This window comes from Anomaloglossus baeobatrachus, chromosome 6 (assembly GCF_048569485.1).
Source record: "Anomaloglossus baeobatrachus isolate aAnoBae1 chromosome 6, aAnoBae1.hap1, whole genome shotgun sequence".
Classification (NCBI taxonomy): Eukaryota; Metazoa; Chordata; class Amphibia; order Anura; family Aromobatidae; genus Anomaloglossus; species Anomaloglossus baeobatrachus.
This window is the reverse complement of record NC_134358.1, coordinates 356,138,873-356,162,208: the sequence shown is the minus strand read 5'-3', so window position 1 is coordinate 356,162,208 and position 23,336 is coordinate 356,138,873. Positions and strand designations below refer to the sequence as shown.

General features: G+C 45.6%; 1 protein-coding gene across 7 annotated transcripts in view; it reads right to left on the bottom strand.

The window, feature by feature from the left end:
* BRD9 (bromodomain containing 9) overlaps nt 1–23,336 on the bottom strand; it is a 326,359-nt gene that overhangs the window by 218,702 nt on the left and 84,321 nt on the right. For all 7 annotated transcript variants that reach the window (XM_075315009.1, XM_075315008.1, XM_075315007.1 and 4 more), the window contains exon 2: nt 12,585–12,808. In XM_075315009.1, the coding sequence (XP_075171124.1) occupies nt 12,585–12,808 (224 nt within the window). The remainder of the gene's footprint in view (nt 1–12,584; nt 12,809–23,336) is intronic.

Below are 23,336 nucleotides of genomic sequence, written 5' to 3'. Positions count from 1 at the left end.
GATGAATAAAAATGCTTCTTTATTTGTAACTTGGTTAAAAATAAAGATCCATATTCCAAATGAAAACACCGGCTTGTGCACACTGATGAATGGCAGATGTATACCACAACGCGTTTCGGCGGAACGCCTTCCTCAGTACAACACAAAGGATATTTATAAATGTTTTTCATAAGCAGCAGACCAACCCACATGTTCTCAATTAATTAAATAGGGGAGTATACGCTGCTCAGGCAAAATCACATGTTCATAAAAAAACAGAAAATACAAAAATAGCCCATGAAGTATTTATCCAACCATTTATTACACAAATATTCATCTAGATAGAACACAGAAAAATTAATAATTATAGATCATTCAGTTTGTATTTAGGTACATGTACCCTATATATGAGTATATATGCATATTTTATTTTTTTTTTTCCTTTCCTTCTTTAGAAAATGGACATGAAAATCATTAGATACACTAAAACCTCTGTTATATAAACACATTATAGGAACCCCGATATACATAAAAAACATCTCAAAAATATATGAAAAAATTCCAAAAACATCAATAACATAAAATCAAATCATGTCTGCTATTTAGTCCCTTGGGGAGGCGAGTATCCAGCATAAAAATCCACCGACTTTCATGATTGAGTAACTTTCTTCTATAATCACCTCCTCTCGATGGTTTAAAAACCCTTTCTATACCTTTAAATTTAAATGCTGTCAGATCACCTTTGTGAACAGTGGCAAAATGTCTGGATACTGCAGAGATACCAATTGAATTAACATTTATTGAGTCGGACATGTGTTTACGTATACGTTTTTTAAGGGGCCCCACTGTGCAGCCTACGTACTGAATCTGACACTGTTCACACTCTATCAGATACACGACATGGTCACTATTACAATTAATGAACGTGTCAATTTTGAAACTGTTGCCATTGTAAAAAGATACAAAAGTATCACTTTTACTGATAAAGGTGCAGCATTTACATTTGGCGGCACCGCACCTGAAAAAAACCTTTGAGTTCCAGCCACGTGGCAGATCTGACAGGCCAAGCGGAGACAAATGTGCTGGGAGACAGAATGTTCTGCAAAGTGGGGGCTTTTCTGGCAACAAATCTGACTGTGTTCTTATTCATAATCTCCTTCCGTCTCAGATCTTGGTTCAGCAGAGGTATTTTTTTTTATAATATTTTTTATACTATCAAATTGATCACTAAATTGTGTAGAGAAAGTAATAAAACGATTATCATTGTCCTTCTGTTTAAATTTTTCGGCAAGAAGGTCTGCTCTATTTGCTCTATCAACTATATGCTCAGCTCTGTCTAAGGCTAAGTTCACATTTCCGCTAAAATGTATCAGTCACAATCCGCTGCTCTTGTAAACAGCGGAATCCGTTTAGCGGATTCCGCTGCTCCCATAGACTTGTATGAGCAGCGGATTGTGACTGATGATGCTGCGTTGCACCCTCCGCCCGACTGATCAGTCGTGGAACGACTGACCGCCGGGCGGGAGGAACGCAGCATGTAACGTTTTTTGAGCAGCGAGATCCGTCGGATTTCGCTGCGCATGCTCTCTGGCTCCCTGCACACGTCACCAGCTTTGGTTGGTTACCCGATATTTACCCTGGTTACGGTGCAAGGAGCCAGCGCTAAGCGGTGTAGGCCCGTAACCAAGGTAAATATCGGGTAACCAAGGTAAACATCGGGTGCTTTGCTGTTACCCGATATTTAGGCTGGTTACGTGTGCAGGGAGGCCGACACTTCCCCGCTCGGCCCCGCCCCCTCCCACACTCCGCACATGTATGTACACACACACACACACACACACACACACACACACACCTGTCCCCAGCCATGCAGACAAGCACCGACACCTTCGTCTGGCCCCGCCCCCTGCTCGGCTCCGCCCCCTCCCGCACTTTGCATGTGCACACACACACATACATACATACATACATACATACATACACACACACACACACTCATACATACACTCACCTGTCCCCAGCCATGCAGACCGCAGCACTTCTACTGACATCCTCAGAGCCTGGCCCCGCCCCCCGCTCGGCTCCGCCCCCTCCCGCACTTTGCATGTGCACACACATACATACATACATACATACATACATACATGCACATACACACACTCACTCACTCATACATACACTCACCTGTCCCCAGCCATGCAGACCGCAGCACTTCCACTGACATCCTCAGCACTTGGCCCCGCCCCCCGCTCGGCTCTGCCCCCGAACTCCGCCCCCCGCACACAACGGAATCCGACAAAGAATTCTGTTCTTTGTCATCCGTTGTACAGCGTTGAACAGCGCATCAGTCACATGCGTCAAGCGACGCATGTGACTGATACAAATCAACGGAAATGTGAACTTAGCCTAACACCCACCCCGGGTAATCTCGTGCTCTAAATCTGTCTTTAACCCTTTGTGCCTCTTTCTTGTATATAGCTGGGCTGGAGCGGTTTCTCTTAGTACGCACCAGTTCTCCCACTGGAATATTCCTCAAAACATATTTGGGGTGACAGGATGATGCATTGAGTGTATTATTGGTGGCCAAAGGTTTTCTGAATGGGGAAATGCACACTATTATCTTCAATGCAGAACTCAATATCCAAAAAATTAATTTTGGTTTTATGTAGATTGTGTGTGAATTTCAAATTAAACTCATTTTTATCCAGATATAGAAACAATTCCTCAGCTCTGGACTCCGTGCTTCTCCATATAAGTATCATATCATCTATGTATTTCCCCAGCCACAGGATGTCACTAAAAAAAGGTGAATGGGTACTATAGAGAAACTTCTATGGAGTGTGATAGGGTCCTTTCTAATGCTAGTCGGCAGGGGTTCAGACGGAAGAATAGACTGTGCTTCTATTGTGGAGACGCTTCTCATAACATCTCTGTCTGCCCTAAACGTGAAAGGAGATTGGTTGCAAAGAACCCACAGTAATGGAAGTAGCCAAAGTTTCTTTTGTCTGTCACATTGATTTGCTCATTGTCTTCCTTTTCTGCATTTGCCTTTGTGGACTCAGGGGCAGTGCTCAATTTGAGGGATTTTGGGTTTGCTAGGGATTGTGGTTTCCCCATGGTTCCTTTGCAAACTCCTATTCCTTTAAGAGACATTGATGCTACCCCTTTGGCAGAACATAAACCCCAATTTTGGACCCAGGTGCCTATGAGAGTTGCACCAGCGCATCAGGAAACTTGTACATTTCTAGTATTGCATAATCTACAGGATACCTTGGTACTGGGATTTCTGTGGTTGCAGACCCATAATCCGGTTCTTGACTGGAGATCCTTGTCGGTAGCTAGTTGGGGTTGTCAAGGTGGGCATCAGGACCTTTCGGTGTCGTCCACGTCTGCTCAGGCAGTTGATGTTCCGGCCTTCTTGTCTGATTTCCGTGATGTATTTAATGACCAGGAATCTGATTCTCTGCCCCCACACCGGGGCTGTGACTGTGCCATTGAGTTGGTGCCCGGTTGTAAATTTCCCAAGGGGCGGATTTTCAACTTGTCTGTGCCCGAACATGATGCCATGCGGTCATACATCAGAGAATCATTGGAGAAGGGGCACATTCGGCCCTCATCTTCTCCTTTGGGTGCTGGCTTCTTCTTTGTTGCTAAGAAAGATGGTTCGTTGAGGCCTTGTATTGATTACAGTCTTCTTAATAAAATTACGGTCAAATATCAGTACCCTTTGCCTCTGATGTCTGATCTGTTCTCTAGAGTGCAGAGTGCCAAATGGTTTACGAAACTGGATCTCAAGGGTGCGTATAATCTCATCCGTATTAAGGAGGGTGATGAATGGAAGACGGCTTTTAATACTCCTCAGGGGCATTTTGAGTACCTAGTGATGCCTTTTGGGCTCACTAATGCACCCTCCGTCTTCCAGGCCTTCATCAATGATATTTTTCGGGACCTTATTGGTAAATTTTTGATTGTGTATTTGGATGACATCTTGATTTTTTCTGATGATTGGGACTCTCATGTGGGGCAAGTACGGGATGTTTTTCAGATACTTAAGGATAATGCACTGTACGTTAAGGGGTCAAAGTGCCTCTTTGGGGTGCAAAGGATTTCCTTTTTGGGCTTCATCCTGTCTCCCTCCGCTATCGAAATGGACCCGGTTAAGGTTCAGGCTATTTACGACTGGGTGCAACCGACTTCTCTAAAATCTCTGCAGCGGTTTTTGGGGTTTGCTAATTTTTACCGTAAATTTATAGCCAATTTTTCTGCCATTGTTAAACCTCTGACCGATTTGACAAAGAAGGGAGCTGATGCTGAGCATTGGACCCCTGAGGCTATTGTGGCCTTCCAGGAGCTTAAAAGGCGATTCACTTCTGCCCCAGTTCTGCAGCAACCTGATGTGTCTCGCCCATTTCAAGTTGAGATCGATGCCTCAGAGATCGGAGCAGGTGCTGTTCTGTCTCAACGAGACGCTACTTCGGGTAAACTTAAGCCCTGTGCCTTTTGCTCTCGGAAATTTGCTCCTTCTGAACGGAATTATGATGTGGGGAACCGGGAATTATTGGCTATGAAGTGGGCATTTGAAGAGTGGAGGCATTGGTTGGAGGGGGCTAGGCATCAAGTTGTGGTGCTTACGGACCACAAGAATCTCAACTATCTGAAATCGGCCAAGAGGTTGAATCCTCGGCAGGCCAGGTGGGCTTTGGTTTTTACCTGGTTTAATTTTGTGGTCTCCTTTTTGCCGGGCACCAAGAATGTTAAGGCCGATGCCCTTTCCAGGAGTTTCTGCGCTGACTCTTTGGAGGTTGTCGAACCGTCTACTATCCTGAATGATGGTGTAGTTTTTTCAGCTACTTCGCCTGATCTGCGGTTGGCACTGGCGAAATTTCAGGGGGATAAACCTGAGAGACATCTACAGGGGAACTGTTTGTCCCAGACCAATGGAGAGACAGAGTTGTCTCTGAGGTTCATTGCTCTGTTTTGGCGTGTCATCCTGGCATTTTTGGTACTCGGGATCTTGTGAGACGCTCTTTTTGGTGGCCTTCCCTGTCCCGAGATGTCCGTCGTTTTGTGCAGTCGTGTGGAGTTTGTTCTAGGTCCAAGCCCTGTTGTTCACGTTCTAGTGGGCTATTATTGCCTTTGCCTGTACCTAAGAAACCTTGGACGCACATCTCTATGGATTTTATTTCAGAGCTTCCCGTCTCTCAGAAAATGACTGTGATTTGGGTGATCTGTGACAGATTCTCCAAGATGGTCCACTTGGTTCCCCTATCTAAGTTGCCGTCTTCATCAGAGTTGGTGCCTTTGTTTTTGCAACATGTTGTCCGTTTGCATGGTATTCCCGAAAACATTGTTTCTGACAGAGGGGTGCAGTTTGTATCCAGGTTGTGGATGATTTGTTGCTCCAAATTGGGTGTTCAGCTGTCTTTCTCCTCGGCGTTTCATCCTCAGACCAACGGTCAGACTGAAAGGGCTAACCAGACCCTGGAGACCTATTTACGGTGTTTTGTTTCTGCGGATCAGGATGACTGGGTTTCGTTTTTGCCTTTGGTTGAATTTGCCCTTAACAATAGAGCTAGCTCTACCACGTTGGTGTCCCCCTTTTTCTGCAATTTTGGGTATCACCCTAGGTTCCTCTCAGGGCAGCTTGAGGCGTCTGACTGTCCGGGGGTGGATTCGGTGGTCAACAGAATGCAGCAGATTTGGGGGCAGGTAGTGGATAAATTGTTTCAGTCCCAAGAAACTGCCCAAAAGTTTGCCAACCGGCGTCGGACTGTTGGTCTCCAGTTTAAAGTAGGGGACATGGCGTGGTTGTCCTCTAAAAATATTCCTATGAGAGTTCCGTCTCCTAAATTTAAGCCCAGATTTATTGGACCTTATAAGATTTCGGAGATTATTAACCCTGTATCTTTCCGTTTGACTCTGCCTGCGTCATTTAAGATTCACAATGTCTTCCATAAGTCCTTGTTGAAGAAACATGTGGAGCCGGCAGTTCCTGCAGCAGCGCCTCCTGACCCTGTTTTGGTACAAGGGGATCTGGAGTATGAGGTTGAAAAAATTCTGGATTCCCGTCGCAGTAGGCGTCAGCTTCAGTACCTTGTGAAATGGAAGGGTTATGGGCAGGAGGATAACTCTTGGGTTGTGGCTTCTGACATTCATGCGGACAGGTTGGTTCACGCCTTCCATCATGCTCATCCCGAGCGACCCGGTGGCGTGGGTGAGGGTTCGGTGACCCCTCCTCAAGGGGGGGGTACTGTTGTGAATGTTAGTTATATCTTGGCTGCTGGGAGGCTCCCTCTGGTGGCCAGGAAGGGTTTGGACAGAGACCAGGTGTGTTGTGCAGTGGGTGTTTCCTTTCCTAACTCTCTGCTTATTTAAGTCCTGGTCTGATTGCAGGCTGTTGCCGGATGTCAGTTGTTCTTTGTATCTCTAGCCTGCTTAATCCTGCTCTACACCACATCCACTACAGATAAGTTTTTGCTCTTTATTTATTGTCTGGTTCTTTGCTTATCTGGGTTTATCATTTGTTGTGGTTGGTTTCAGTTTATTTCCTTCCAGGGATTTTCCCCCTCAGTGGATTGTTGAGGAACTCCCTGCAGTTCTGTGTGGAGTATAGCTTCTTTGGGTCCATGTGTTTATGGCTTGTTGAATTTGTTATAATTCTTGTTTTCTGTTCATTGGTATGACAAGGGCACCTGGTGTAGGACGGAGTTCAGATCGAGCGATCTGAGGGCCTTTTTTGTACTATCAGGAAGTTGGTATTTTGCAGGGTTTTTCTCTGGCTACCATCAGTCCCTTTCCTGTCCTTTCCTATTTTAGTCAGCGGGGGCCTCACCTTTTGCTAATCCTGTCATTACCTGTGTATTGTGTTTTTCCTATATCACCGCAGTCTTTGAATGTGGGGGGCTTGCTATTCTTGTCTATTTTCTGAGGCAGAGAGTTATTCATCTTTCCTACCTTTAGGATAGTTAGTTCTCCGGCTGGGTTCGCGGTGCACAGGATGTTTGTTCACCCCTCGGCTACTTCTAGTTGTGTTGGTTAGTAAGGGGATGGCGGCCATATTAGTTGCCAATGCTCTTTTGTCACCTTTTTGCCAATGATTTGTGGTGGTCTTACATGGTTCCGGATCATAACAGTTCCCCTGCAGCATCGCGATCTCCTGTCTGTGCCGGTCAGATGACTTGCGTGGAATCTAGTGGCGCGCACAGCGATGACGTCATCGCTGTGTGCACGTGTCCACAAGCAACTGCCGGCACAGACCACCGGAGGACATCGCGATGCTGCAGGGGAACGGGGACGGCTCCACTCAGCGGCGCTGCCGCTGACATAGACGGTAAGAGGAGCGGTGCTGCAGGGAGTGAGGTGAGGTAAGGTGAGTATGAACGTTTATTTTTTTTTTATGTGCCACAGGATGCGGCCCAGGATGATGGGGGTATAAAAGCAGGATAGGAGTTTATTATAAGCAGCATGGGGAGTATATGAGCAGCATGGGGAGTATATGAGCAGCATGAGGGTATATAGCAGGATTAGGGTATATTATGAGCAGCATGGGGAGTATATGAGCAGGATGAGGGTATATAGCAGGATAGGGGTATATTATGAGCAGCATGGAGCGTATATGAGCAGGCTGGGGAGTATATGAGCAGGCTGGGGAGTATATGAGCAGGCTGGGGAGTATATGAGCAGGCTGGGGAGTATATGAGCAGGCTGGGGAGTATATGAGCAGGCTGGGGAGTATATAAGCAGGCTGGGGAGTATATAAGCAGGCTGGGGAGTATATAAGCAGGACATTACCCCCTAACAGTGTCAGCAGCAGATCCTCGCCCCATAAGTGTGTCATGACCACATATTTTGCTTAAAATTTTATTTTCCTATTTTCCTCCTCTAAAACCAGGGTGCGTCTTATGGTCCGGTGCGTCTTATAGTCCGAAAAATATGGTAATTCTGAATATTGACCTGCCCTATCCTAAAGGTGTGTAATATGCGCTGTTAGAACTTCACTTGCAGATTCGAGTGGTCATCATCTGATCGCACACCAGTGATTTGTAACGAGTGGTCATCTGCAGAATGACGTGTGCTCCTGTTTCTCTCAACTGAAAATTATAACAATGAGAGAAGCAGGAGGAGACGTCATTCAGCAGATGACCCCCAAGTCTGCAAATCACTTGCGAACGATCAGATGATGACCACTCAAATCCGCAAGTCAAGTCCTAACAGAGCGCATATTACACTCTTTGGGGGTTCGGCTGGTCAATTGGCAGAATGTCAAATACTGGGGAGACATCGGTCAGTCCAGGGCAGCAGAGCAGGAAGAAGCCGTCGGGCACCGGCCTCCTGGGCTCCTCATCCTGGTTGCATTATCCCTGAACAGATTTGAAATGTGTATTTTATCTGAAACGCGGCAGCATTAGAGTTAAACATACACGACTGCAATAATTGAGCCGATGTCGGATACCTGCCACCCAAGGGTCGTGCAGGAGGAATCAGCTGTCAGAGAACTTATCCTGTAGCAAAGTAACATTGAGGCCTCATACTTTACATGGCATCACTGCTGTCTGCATATTACATAGAATGGCTTTCATATGAATAAAAAACATTACATCAGTATAATGCATTGTCAACATCTGAGGTGTATTATGAGGTTCTGCAGCAGCTGAGATGTTTATTATGAACTTCTGCAGCAGCTGGGTTGTATGATGACGTTTTGCAGCAGCTGGGGTGTGTACGATGAGCTTCTGCAGCAGCTGGTTTGTGTATGATGAGCTTCTGCAGCAGCTGGTTTGTGTATGATGAGCTTCTGCAGCAGCTGGTTTGTGTACGATGAGCTTCTGCAGCAGCCGGGGTGTGTACGATGAGCTTCTGCAGCAGCTGGGGTGTGTAGAATGAGCTTCTGCAGCAGCTGGTTTGTGTACGATGAGCTTCTGCAGCAGCTGGTTTGTGTACGATGAGCTTCTGCAACAGCTGGTTTGTGTACGATGAGCTTCTGCAACAGCTGGGGTGTGTATGATGAGCTTCTGCAACAGCTGGGGTGTGTACGATGAGCTTCTGCAGCAGCTGGGGTGTGTACGATGAGGTTTTGCAGCAGCTACGTTGTGTATGATGAGGTTCTGCAGCAGCTAGGTTGTGTATGATTAGGTTCTGCAACAGCTGGGTTGTGTATGAGGAGGTTCTGCAACAGCTGGGTTGTGTATGATGAGGTTCTGCAACAGCTGAGGTGTGTATGATGAGCTTCTGCAGCAGCTGGGGTGTGTATGATGAGCTTCTGCAACAGCTGGGGTGTGTATGATGAGCTTCTGCAACAGCTGGGGTGTGTATGATGAGCTTCTGCAACAGCTGGGGTGTGTATGATGAGCTTCTGCAGCAGCTGGGGTGTGTATGATGAGGTTTTGCAGCAGCTAGGTTGTGTATGATGAGGTTTTGCAGCAGCTAGGTTGTGTATGATGAAATTCTGCAACAGCTGGGGTGTGTATGATGAGCTTCTGCAGTAGCTAGGTTGTGTATGATGAGCTTCTGCAACAACTGGTTTATGTATGATGATGTTTTGCAGCAGCTAGGTTGTGTATGATGAGGTTCTGCAATAGCTGGGTTGTGTATGATGAGGTTCTGCAACAGCTGGGTTGTGTACGATGAGGTTCTGCAACAGCTGGGTTGTGTACGATGAGGTTCTGCAACAGCTGGGGTGTGTGTGATGAGCTTTTTCAACAACTGGTTTGTGTATGATGAGGTTTTGCAACAGCTGGGTTGTGTGTGATGTGGTTCTGCAACAGCTGGGGTGTGTATGATGAGCTTCTGCAGCAGCTGGGGTGTGTATGATGAGCTTCTGCAACAACTGGTTTGTGTATGATGAGGTTCTGCAGCAGCTAGGTTGTGTATGATGAGGTTCTGCAACAGCTGGGGTGTGTATGATGAGGTTCTGCAACAGCTGGGGTGTGTATGATGAGCTTCTGCAGCAGCTGGGGTGTGTACGATGAGCTTCTGCAACAACTGGTTTGTGTATGATGAGGTTTTGCAGCAGCTACGTTGTGTATGATGAGGTTCTGCAACAGCTGGGTTGTGTATGATGAGCTTCTGCAGCAGCTGGGGTGTGTATGATGAGCTTCTGCAACAACTGGTTTGTGTATGATGAGGTTTTGCAGCAGCTAGGTTGTGTATGATGAGGTTTTGCAGCAGCTAGGTTGTGTATGATGAGGTTCTGCAACAGCTGGGGTGTGTATGATGAGCTTCTGCAGCAGCTAGGTTGTGTATGATGAGCTTCTGCAACAACTGGTTTATGTATGATGAGGTTTTGCAGCAGCTAGGTTGTGTATGATGAGGTTCTGCAATAGCTGGGTTGTGTATGATGAGGTTCTGCAACAGCTGGGTTGTGTATGATGAGGTTCTGCAACAGCTGGGGTGTGTATGATGAGCTTCTGCAGCAGCTGGGGTGTGTATGATGAGCTTCTGCAACAACTGGTTTGTGTATGATGAGGTTCTGCAGCAGCTAGGTTGTGTATGATGAGCTTCTGCAGCAGCTGAGGTGTGAATGATGAGGTTCTGCAGAATATCACATGATTTGGTGTGGATTTGTCTTACAAATTTTCCAACAAAATTATTTGCAGCATTGCCAACTAGTGTGAGTCCAGACTGGCTAATAAAGGGATTATGGTATATATGCTGTAGTTCTTCCATACACAGTGCCCCCGTCTTCATGGTGTGTATGTGGTACTGTACCTCAGTCTGTTCAGGTCAGTGGAGCTGAGAGGCAGCGACACATATAACCGGAGGACTCTTTATTATGTAGAAAGCAGAGATTTTTTTCTAATTTCGTACAATCCCCTTAACATCTGTATTTTGGTCTTTTTTGGTCCTGAGCACACGCAGCATCGGCCGCCGCAGTGTCTGGTGTTCTCATCCTGTACATTTATGCACAGGATTTGTATAGTAGATGCTGATCCCACCAATGTGGCCACAACGTGCGCTGCTCTCAGTCCAGAGATACAGATCTCCCATCGAAGTGTACAGAGATTTATACCATCTCTCCACGAAGAGCGGCAACGCCTCATTCTCCAGATACATGTGCGCCCCATTGGTGAGATCCACATGTATCATCCATGATGTAATATCCAAGGATACAGCATAAATATACGAGATCAGAAGACCCCAATAAGGATGAGCTCTGACGTGAGGAAATTAATGTAGATTTGAGGAGCAGATTCCCCAACACAAATTTGGAGGAGTTTATTGTACAATGCATTTGAAGTGCTCAATTTTCTCCTGTCCTTGTTTGTTTCCTCCTGTGACACTGGTTAAAAGAGAAATCAGTAGGGGGGCACCAAAGAGCAGTATTTCACAAGGCACCATTCAAGCTAAGGCCAGGGCCACACGGGGCACTAGTGCGATGATCGCATGACACTCGTCTCGCGCTGGCAGTACAGCAGGAGCAGAGTGTCATGCTAGTATCCCTGCGTCTGAGGTCCGACTATGCGAGCGGGCCTCAGCTGCGGGGGGGCGGGCTGGCACTGAGGAGGGGAGGGATTTCTCTCCCTCTCTCCTCCGTTGCTGGCTATTACGATTCTCGCTCTGCACGTGCAGTACATCTGTGTACCGTGAGTGCAGTGCGATTTTTCTCTCTCCCCATTCACTTGAATGGGTGTGAGAGAAAGAGTCTCGCATTGCACCCGCAGCATGCTGCGATTGTTTTCTCGGTCCGATTAGGGCTGAGAAAATAATCGCTCATGTGTGCTGTCACACAGGCTAGAATTGGTCCGAGTGGAATGCAATGTTTTGTCGCACTCCACTCGCACCGATTTTCTCGCCGTGTGGCTTAGGCCTAAGGCCGGCTCTGGCAGTACTATGTTGTGTCCTTTCATGGACAGGGATTAATGCTTCAATTTTTCCCATTTAATTACCATGTAAAAGAGTCATCTTCTTTGGGCTGACTTATACTGTATTTTTCCATGGGGCACATGTAATTATAGACTAGCTTTTATTAAATACGTATATATAATTTTTTTTTACAGGAGGAAGGAAAGGGCTGTTGAGCAGAATGCCATTCCACCTTAAAGGGTTGTCCACTACTTGGCTAACCCCTTCTCATTCCCCAGTGTGCTCCCAGAGAAGTAACACAGCCTATACTCACCTCTGGTGCTGGTGCGGTTCCGGCGATGTCAGCACTTGCATTCCCGGGGCTAAAGTGACATTGTTGGGACACGTGAATCCTGCGACAAACACCAACTGCCATATCCACGCCAGCACCGGAGGGAAGTATAGGCTTGTTATTTTGATGGGGGCTCACATGTGGGATGAGAAGGGGTTCTACAAGTAGTGGACAACCCCTTTAAGTGATGACGGCCCATTAATTAATCAGTTAGCACTGCTGCCAATCAGTGCCCACACTGAATCGACAGGCATTGTCACCTCAGGAGGTCACAGGCTGATGCTGGAGACTGGAGAGGGAAGATTTTTATAAACATCCAAGAACTCTGACATATTTTGAAAAGAAAAAAAAACTAATGAAAAACCCATTTAAAATTCCACTGAGATAATCGGAGCATCTGAACAAACGGTGCATTGAAAACATGACAGCGATTAACAAAGACCGTCATTTTCGCACGCAGCTAGCAGCATACCTTTCTACGCCTTCTTTCTTCATCATCTACATGTTTATCCTTCTCTTTCTCAGACTTCTTTTTCTTTTTTTTCTTTTTTTCCTTATGACGCTCACGCTGCTCGTGATCTGAACGATCATCATAGTAACTGGAATCATGGCCAGAACCAGACAATTCAGTCACTTCACTTCCTCCAACTTTAAGAACCAATTTCAAGGGCTTTTCTGAAGGTTTACCCACATAATCTGAAATGACAAAATGCACATTAACCCATTAAGGACTGGGAGACTCTTTGTTTCTTCTTGCCCACCTTCCAAGAGCCATAGCTTTTATATCGGACAGCCTTATGAGGGCTTGTTTTTTTCTGGAACAATGTGTAGTGTGGAAGGACACCTTTCATTCAATATACAATTTACTGAAAGAAAAAAAAAATGGGGAAAGTGTTGTGGGATTGAAGGAAAACCTGGAACGCCGCCATTCTTTGATGGTATTCACTGTGTGGGAGAAATGACCAGGTACGTTTGTTCTATGGGTCAGTATGGCTACGGAGACACCGAATTTATATACAGCTGTTATTTTCAAGCATATTAACAAATACATGCTGTCTCTCCCCTGGACTGTAAAATAGCAGTGACTCCCCGGCACCTGCGCACAACAAAATTAAAGTCTGTGCCCACAGAAGGGCGGAACAATCCAGGGAGGGATGACAGCCATAATATGCGCATGCGCAAGATTTCCGGCCGCACGCCTGACGTCACAGGACACCAAGGAAGAGAAGGGAAAAAGGAACCCTGTATAATTAAGACTGGAGGCAGGCTATTCTTCGGGGCAGCGCACACCTCATAGCCCAGGAGATACAAGATGTAAAAGTGGATTTTTGACAAATGAACCATCATCCAGAAGACATACAGATGACCCACTTTTATGCCCCCTGTATGTCTATATTATTAACTAAAAAAAACAAAACGTGAAAGAGTCCTTTTAAATCCTATAACTTATTGTCACTAAAGGATGGCTGGGAAAAAGGGCCGATGTTGTCATTCTTGACAGTGGCATTTAACCCCTTAAGGACGAAGCCAGTTTTGTACCTAATGCCCAGGCCATTTTTTGCAATTCTGACCAGTGTCCCTTTATGAGGTTATAACTCTGGAACGCTTCAACGGATCCCGGTGATTCTGACATTGTTTTTTCGTGACATATTGTACTTTATGATAGTTATAAATTTAGAACAATATTTTTTGCTTTTATTTGTGAAAAAAAAATATCTGAAATTTGATGAAAATTTTGCAATTTTTAAACTTTTAATTTTTATGCCCTTAACCCAGAGAGTTCTGTCACACAAAATAGTTAATAAATAACATTTCCCATTTGTCTACTTTACATTAGCGCAATTTCTGAAACAAAATATTTTGGGGTTAGGAAGTTAGAGGGGTTCAAAGTTCATCAGCAATTTCCCATTTTTATCACCAAAATTCACAAAACCATTTTTTTTTTATGGACCACATCACATTTGAAGTGACTTTGAGAGGCCTAGGTGACAGAAAATACCCAAAAGCAACACCATTATGAAAACTGCACCCCTCACACTACTCAAAACCAAATTCAAGAAGTTTATTAACCCTTCAGGTACTTCACAGGATCTAAAGCAAAGTGGAATGAAAAAAAGCAATAAATAAAATTTTACCTAAAATGTTGCTCTACCCCAAATGTATTCACTTTTAGAAGAAAAAACAAAACATAATGGACCACAAAACTTATAACCCACTTTGTTATGAACGCACCAATACCCCACATGTGGTCAGAAACCTTTGTTTGGACAAATGGGAGGGCTCGGAACAGTAGCAGCAATATTTGAATTTTGGAAAGCAAATTTGGCTGAAATAGATTGCGGGCACCATGTTGGATTTACAGGTCCGCTAAGGTACCTAAACAGCAGAAACCCCTCACAAGTGATGCCATTTTGGAAACTAGACCTCTCCAGGCTTCTATCTAGGGGCATAGTGAGCATTTTGGACCCACAGGTACTCCACAGATTTTGATAACTTTACGTTGTCATATTGAAAATTTTCATTTATGTCTCAAAAATGTTGCTTTAGCATAAGTTTTTTCACTTTTTCAAGAGGTAATTCAAAAAATTTGACCCCAATGTTTGTTACCCACTTTTTTATGAGCGCGGTGATACCTCACATGTGGTCTGAAACCTTTGTTTGGAGAAATGGAAGGGCTTGGAACGGAAGTAGCAATATTTGAATTTTGGAAAGGAAATTTGGCTGTGGGCACCATGTCGCATTTGGAGGACCCCTAAGGTACGTAAACAGCAGAAAAAAAACAACACAAGTTACCCCATATTGGAAATTAGGCCCCTCAAGGAATTTATCTAGATGTTTGGTGAATAGAAAAAACCAAGGAGAAAATTGTAGAAAAAAATACCCTGACTATAAATAAATAAATAAATTGCAAGTGCTTAATAAACAGGGTACTTAGTATATACATTTTTGCAAAAAGGTAAGAAGCTGTCTCACCTCGTCACGGTGTACCCATCTGAGACAGTCCCTAACCTACTAAAGTTAAAAACATATTCTGTACCTGACTTGTGTCATGTCAAAACTTCAATATGGATGGTTATCTTGCTTTAATGCAAGTTGGGGGTGCAGCCCTCCTGATACTGAGGCTGAACAATTACCTGCTTCTCACTTTTTGCTGTGTATTTAATCTGGGACCCAGCTAACCACTTTACCATCCATATTGAAGTTTTGACATGACACATTTCAGGTGCAGAATATGTTTTTAACTTTAGTAGGTTAGGGACTGTCTCAGATGGGTACACCGTGACGAGGTGAGACAGCTTCTTACCTTTTTGCAAAAATGTATATACTAAGTACCCTGTTTATTAAGCACTTGCAGTTTATTTATTTATAGTCAGGGTATTTTTTCTACAATTTTCTCCTTGGTTTTTTCTAGTCTTGAGGCTGCAATTCACATGCTTGTAATGTTGCAAGTTTTTTGGTGTTTTATGTTTGCTGAATAACCTGAACCCCCAGGTGCTTCACAGAAGTTAATAACACTGAGCCATGAAAATAAAAAAAACAAATTACCACAAAAATTGTTACTTCCACCAGGTAGATTTTTTTTCACAAGGGTAACAGGAAAAAATCACCATGAAATTTATTGTGCAATTTGTCCTGAGTTTTTTGATATCTTGTATGTGGTGGAAATCAACTGTTTGAGCAAGGGCTCGGAAGAGAAGGAGTGCTATTTGAGTGCAAAATTGGCTGGAATCAATAGCGGACGCCCTTGCATTAGGAGAGGTGCCTAAACATTGGAGGTCCCCCACAAGTGACCCCATTCTGGAAAATAGACCCCTCAAGGAATTTATCTATTTGTTTGGCGAGTACCCTGAAACCCCAGGTGCTTCACAGAAGTTTATAATGTTGAGCTGTGAAAAAAAAAATACATTTTTACCACAAAATTGTTACTTCAACCAGATAGCTTTTATATTAACAAGAGTAAAAGGAAAAAAATCTGCATAAAATTTATTGTGCAATTTCTCCTGAGTTTGCTGATACCTTATGTGTGGTGGAAATCAACTGATTGGGTGCGCAGCAGGGCTCGGAAGGGAAAAAGTGCCATTTGACTGAACAATTGGCTGGAATAATTAGCGGACGCTATGTCGCATTTGGAAAGCCCCTAAGGCGCCTAAACAATGGAGGTCCCCCACACTGACCCCATTCTGGAAACAAGACGCCTCAAGGCTTTTATCTAGGTGTATAGTGAGCATTTTGAATCCACGAGTACTTCAAAGAATTTGATAAGCTTAGGTTGCAATATTAAAAATTTTCATTTTTTCCCACAAAAATGTTGATTTAGCATCAAATTTCTCACTTTTTCAAGAGGCAACAACAAAATGTGGACCCCACAGGTTGTTATACAATTTCTTGTGAGCGCAGGAATACCCCACATGTGGCCAAAAACCTCTGTTTGGCTAAATGGGAGGGCTTGGAATGGAAGGAGCACCATTTGAAGTCTGGAAAAGTTGAAATAAATTGCGCGCACCATGTCATATTAGCAGGGTCCCTTGGTACCTATACATCAGAAACCCCCCACAAGTGACCCCATTTTGGAAACTGGACCCCTCAAGGATTTTATTCAGAAGTATAGTAAGCATTTTGATTCCACAGGTACTTTACAAAAATGTTGCTGTAGCAACAAATTTCTCACTGTTAGGCTATGTGGCCATGATCCAGCGACACGGCATCTAGTACACAGTGTCAGCCTTCCTGCAGAGATGTGTGTTGTCCACGGGAGAACGCAGCTGCCCATGCCCACGATTTGGGTTCAGGCTGCTGTGGACTTTAGCTCTATTCTACCTGCAGAGAACACTCGTCTCCGCAGCATAAATTGACATGCTGAGGCTCGGGAAGCTGCACCACAGGTCGGTTTATGCTGCGGAGAAAAGAAGCACAGTGGGCATGGGATTTCAAAAATCCTTCCACTGTGCTTCTCCTACACAACGCAGCGTTATGGACGCAGGGAAAACACTCTGCGCCTAAAACGCTGCAAACCCTGATTGTGGGCACATAGCCTAAAATGCTACAATGTTTGAATGGATAGATGTCAAACATATATAAGGTCCCAACCCCCCTGCATATTTTAAGCTGGCGCCCTTTAGTGCCTTTCATGTGGCACTAAAGGGTGCCTAGCCTTGTATTTAGCCCCAAAAAAAAAAAATAATTAAAATAAATAATGTGGGGTCCGCCCTATTTTTGATAGCCAGCTAGGGTAAAGCAGACAGCTAAAGCCTGCAAACCACAGCTGACAGCTTTCTCTTGGCTGGTGATCTATTTGGAGGGCTCCCCAAGCTGTTTTTTTTTTAATTTTTTTATAAATAATTAAAAAAAAAAACCAAACAAATGTGGGGTTCCCCCAAATTAGATCACCAGCCAAGGTGAAGCTGACAGCTGGGGTCTGGTATTCTCAGGGTGGGAAGAGCCATGGTTATTGGACTCTTCCCAGCCTAAAAATAGCAGGCCGCAGCTGCCCCAGGAGTGGCACATCTATTAGATGCGGCAATCCTGGCGCTTCTCCCCAACTCATCCCGTTGCCCTAGTGCGGTGGCAAACGGGGTAATAAATGGGGTTGATACCATTTGTGTAATGTCACCTGGCATCAAGTCCAGCAATTAGTGATGTCACGGCGTCTATCTGATACCAGACATAACTAATTGACAGTAATAAAAAAAAATTGACAACAAAAAAAAAATATTATTTGAAAAAACACTCCCCAAAACATTCCCTCTTTCACTAATTTCAGAAAAAAGAAAAAAAAAAAAAAAAAAAAAAAAAAAAAAAAAAAATCGGGTCCCCTCTAAACCATTTTGAAAGTCTCACGATGATTCTGGACCTTCTAGAATATGGGGGAACGTTCAGGGAACGTGTCCCCCATTTTCTAGGAGTGCAGACCCTCCATTTGAGGAGAGTGGGTGCAAAGAATCTGCACCCACTCTCCCCGGGTCACAGCAGCGGTGTGCGTGCAGTCAGCGCAGCTCCACAGCCGTTCTCACTTAACACAGGAAGCGGAGCTGTCAGCCGCTCTGCGCATGTGACCAGCGTGCACTGTAAAGGAGGAGGGGGCCACGGGGGATCAGAGCTGCGACAGGTACGGCGGTCACCAAAGGACACCGGGGGGGGTAATAGGGGGTGACCTGGCAGGGCCTGGGGAGAAGTTTTCTGTCGCATGTGTCATGGCACATGCGACAGAAATCAGAGGAAAAGGGTAAATGTGGCCGGGGCGCTGCTGTGCGTGCGGCCATGTTGGATTTTTGGAAGGGGGTTGGGGGTCGGTGGGGAGGTGTCACTTTGGTGACACCGGGGGACCGGGGAGGATATTTATCTCCCATCTGGCATGTTTGATCATGCCAGATAGGAGATAAATAATTTTTTACCGGCGCTGTCAATTACTATAACGTGATCATCGGTATACGGTGTATACCGGTGATCACGTGAGCGGGAACCGGAAAAAACGGCCTGAATCATGATCTCCAGGGTCTCAGCTACCCCAGGTAGCTGAAACCCCGGAGATTTTCTAACGCTGGGGGGCGCTATTCACTTATTTCTGCCCGGCATTTTAAAACGGCGGATCAGAATAAAGTACCCTTTTTTGCTGCCGTCTTAATACGTAAGGCGGTCATAATGGGGTTAAAGTGTTATGCCATTGCAATCGGAGCTCATTCCAACTGTAGCAGCGCTCTCAAGTGCTGTCTATGCAGCAATAATGGTGCACACTCGCTGTAAATGTGTGGTGTCACACAAAGGAAGGCGTTACCAGTGTGATGGCAGCTCTCTGCGTCCACTGCAGAGCGGTGTGTGATTAGAGCTGCACATCTGCGGGTCCTCTCAGCTTCAGCCTCCAGCTCACAGACGGTCGTGCAATACAGCAGAGCTATGAGAGATACAGTTGCTAATATGCTTGTAAGAAGAAAAAGTTCAGTTCTGTTCAGAATTACTTACATGTCTCACACTGGTAATGCCTGCTTTAAAGAAGCTGTCCAGTTACTAAAAAGTTTTTTTTTTCTAATAAATCTTGCTAATATGTGCCTCGCCACACATCTATTATGTTATTTCAGCAATATTACCTTTTATCGTGCTCTAGCAGCACATCCTCATTGCTGGCTCCAGCTCTGATGGGGTTAATCTCTCTCCTAACTTCCTGGGTTCAGTTACTACAACTCCCATAATTCTTAGGTCTGTATCTAAACACCCCCACTCAGCTCTCCACCCAAAGACTCCTCCCTGCCGTCTTCCCTGTGTGTAAGCACTGAGAGAACTCACAACAGAGACAGCAGAAACTCCCAGCTCTGCACAACCAGGGGAAGAAAGCGTCCATCTTCTGCTTGACCTCATATAGTGTGTGTGTGTGTGTGTGTGTGTGTGTGTGTGTGTGTGTGTGTGTGTGTACAGAAATTATGATTAGGCTGCTTTCACACATCAGTTTTTTTGGCATCAGGCACAATCCGGTGTAAAAACTGATGCAATGGATCAGGCGAAAAATCGGATCAGTTGCATCAGTTTTTTCCATCAGTTCCTTCAGTTTTTGGATGGATCCGTTGTGCTACTGAGCATGCTCAGTAGAAAAAAAACTGAATTAGTCGCTGTAATGCGTTGTATGCCGCTTTACGACGGATCCATGCGCCCATAGGCTTTCATTGTAAATGACGCCGGATCCGGCGCTGTCCGTTTTATTCTACTGCCAAAAAAAGTTGCATGCGGCATCCTTTCCGGCAGCTGGACACATAAATTTCGCTGGATCCGTGCACAATGGATGCAACACAAGGGCATCAGATTCAGGCATAATCCGGCGCTAATACAATTCAGTGATTCAATGCAAAAAAAAAACGGATCCAGCTTAATCAGTTTTTCGCCGGATTGTGCCTGATGTATGAAAGCAGCCTTAGCCGGCGCAATATGTGAAAAAAATAGATAATTGGAGGAAAAAATGATGGGGTCAAGAGATTGCTTTTTCCCCTCTTGCCTAGTCTCTGTGTGTCGTGCGTATCATCTGTGTGGCATGCATTTTACAGGCTACTTTCACATCAGCGTTTTTTTTGCCTGTAGGCAAAAAAACCGCAAACCACATATGACCGGATCCTGTGGATTAAAATGTGCAGCGCATGCAACCGCAATTGTTATTTACCGGATCCTTCTGCAGCGGGGCACAGAATTTATCGATCGGCACTGGAGTCAGCTGACTCCTGATCTCACAGCCCACACACGCTGCGATGGATACAGGTTAACAGCAGTCACTGCCTGCTGCCGATCACGTGTGATCGTGTGCGGGTTGTGTGGTCAGGAGTTCAGCCGAGTTCAGATCAGCTGACTCCAGTGACTGCTGATTACTTGTTCTGTGTCCCCCTGCATCCATCGCAGCGTGTGCGGCTGTGAGGTCAGCTGAGTTCAGATCAGCTGACTCCAGGGCCGGACTGAACTCAGCTGACCTTACAGCCCGCACACGCTGCGATGGATGCAGAGAGACAGGGGGACACAGAACAAGTAATCGGCCAACACTGGAGTCATCTGATTACTTGTTCTGCTGGCTGTGTGGTCATGAGTAGGGATGAGTGAGCAGCAAATCTTGCATGATGCGCGAAGCCCATTTCGATTTTTTTTTTTTAAGAAAAAAAAAAATCATTAAAGAAAAAAAAAACAAAAAACAAAAAACCCAAACACATAACCCTAACCGTAGGGTAAAAGGTAACAAAAAAAAATGCGTGGGATCATGCTGCATTTTCTATTGCTAAGGCCCGTTTCACACGTCAGTGAAAAACACAGACGTTTTTCACTGGCGTGTAAAACACGCACATGTCCCTGCGTGTGTCGTGAATTTTGGCACACGTGGGTTGTCTAAGTGCAATCCGGGCTACGTTCTCCGTGGCCCGTGATTGCACTTAGAGATTCACTCACCTGCGCCCGCTCCCGCTGTCCATGGTGCTGAATCCTCCCGTGATGCAGCATCCGGCCGGCGGTGACCTCCGCAGCAGCTGCTTCCGGGTCGGCTGTGTCGCGCATAATGAATATGCGCGACAGTAATCAGCCGGCTCAGAAGCAACAAGCTGCACGGGCTGCAGAGGACATCGCTGGACGCCGGGTGAGTTAAAATGTTTATTATTTTAAATGCACTTTTTTTCTGGCACGTGTTTCACGGACCACACCACTGCGTGGTCCGTGGAACATCAGTGATGCCAGAAAAAAATGGACATGTCTCCGTGCAGCAATCACGCACACGCGGCTACGCTGCACGGAGACACGTGCAGTGATAAATCACTGATGTGTGAGCAGACCCTTTTTTTTTTTTTTTTTTTTAAGTTTGCCTAAAAACTGAGAAAAAAAGAAAAACTAATGTGGGCTTCGCCATATTTTTTGCATGCCAGCCAGGTACAGCAGGCAGGTACGGTCTGCCCCCAACCCCCAGCTGCCTATTTGTACCCTGCTGGGAGCAAAAAATATAGGGAAGCCGCAGTGCAGGGTGGCCCAGCTTTCTGCCCCACCCCCACCCCCTCAGCGAATTGCAGTCCACAGCTGCCCCAAAAAATGGCGCTTTCATCTAAGCGCCATCTTCTGGTGCTGTATCCAACTCTTCCAGTGGCCCTGGTGCCAGGTGGCACACTGGGTAATAAGGGGTTAATACCAGCTTTGTTTTACCAGCTGGTATAAAGCCCGAGATTCCTAATGTGAGGCGATGTTTGACTCGGCCATTAAGAATCTCCAATAAAGGGTTAACAAAAAGACACCACACAGAGAAAAAATACTTTATTAGAACTGCACAGAAACATTAGGGACTCCATCATTATTACTCCCCTCACCCCTCCACGATAGAGATTTCTGTACTGACAGAGAGAGGAGAAAAAAAAAAAAAAAGAAAGAAAGAGAGGGAGAGAGAGGAGAGAGGGAGGAAAGAGAGGAAAGAGAGAGGAGGAAAGAGAGTTAAGAGAGAGGGAGGAAAGAGTTAAGAGAGAGGGAGGAAAGAGAGAGAGAGAGAGAGGGAGGAAAGAGAGTTAAGAGAGAGGGAGGAAAGAGAGAGAGAGAGAGGGAGGAAAGAGAGTGAGAGAGAGAGGGAGGAAAGAGAGAGAGAGAGGGAGGAAAGAGAGAGAGAGAGGGAGGAAAGAGAGAGAGAGAGGAGGAAAGAGAGAGAGAGAGGAGGAAAGAGAGAGAGAGAGAGAGAGAGGAAAGAGAGAGGAGAGAGAGAGAGAAGAGAGAGAGAGGGAGGAAAGAGAGAGAGAGGGAAAGAGAGAGAGAGAGGGATGGAAAGAGAGAGAGAGAGAGAGAGGGAGGAAAGAGAGAGAGAGAGAGAGGGAGGAAAGAGAGAGAGAGAGAGAGAGGGAGAAAGAGAGAGAGAGAGGGAGGAAAGAGAGAGAGGGAGGAAAGAGAGAGAGAGGGAGGAAAGAGAGAGAGAGAGGGAGGAAAGAGAGAGAGAGAGGGAGGAAAGAGAGAGAGAGAGGGAGGAAAGAGAGGAGAGAGAGGGAGGAAAGAGAGAGAGAGGAAAGAGAGAGAGAGAGAGGGAGGAAAGAGAGAGAGAGGAAAGAGAGTTAAGAGAGAGGGAGGAAAGAGAGTAAGAGAGAGGGAGGAAAGAGAGTGAGAGAGAGAGGAGGAAAGAGAGAGAGAGAGGGAGGAAAGAGAGAGAGAGAGGGAGGAAAGAGAGAGAGAGAGAGGGAGGAAAGAGAGAGAGAGAGGGAGAAAGAGAGAGAGAGAGAGAGGAGGAAAGAGAGAGAGAGAGAGGGAGGAAAGAGAGAGAGAGAGGGAGAGAGAAGGAGGAAAGAGAGAGAGAGGAAAGAGAGAGAGAGAGAGGGAGGAAAGAGAGAGAGAGAGAGAGAGAGAGGAGGAAAGAGAGAGAGAGAGAGAGAGGGGAGGAAAGAGAGAGAGAGAGAGGGAGGAAGAGAGAGAGAGGAAAGAGAGAGAGAGGGAGGAAAGAGAGAGAGAGAGGAGGAAAGAGAGAGAGAGGAGGAAAGAGAGAGAGGGAGGAAAGAGAGAGAGAGAGGGAGGAAAGAGAGAGAGAGAGGGAGGAAAGAGAGAGAGAGAGGGAGGAAAGAGAGAGAGAGAGGGAGGAAGAGAGAGAGAGGGAGGAAAGAGAGAGAGAGAGAGAGGAAAGAGAGAGAGAGAGAGATGAGAGGGAGGAAAGAGAGAGAGAGGAAAGAGAGTTAAGAGAGAGAGAGGAAAGAGAGAGAGAGAGAGAGAGAGAGAGAGAGGGAGGAAAGAGAGAGAGAGAGAGGGAGGAAAGAGAGAG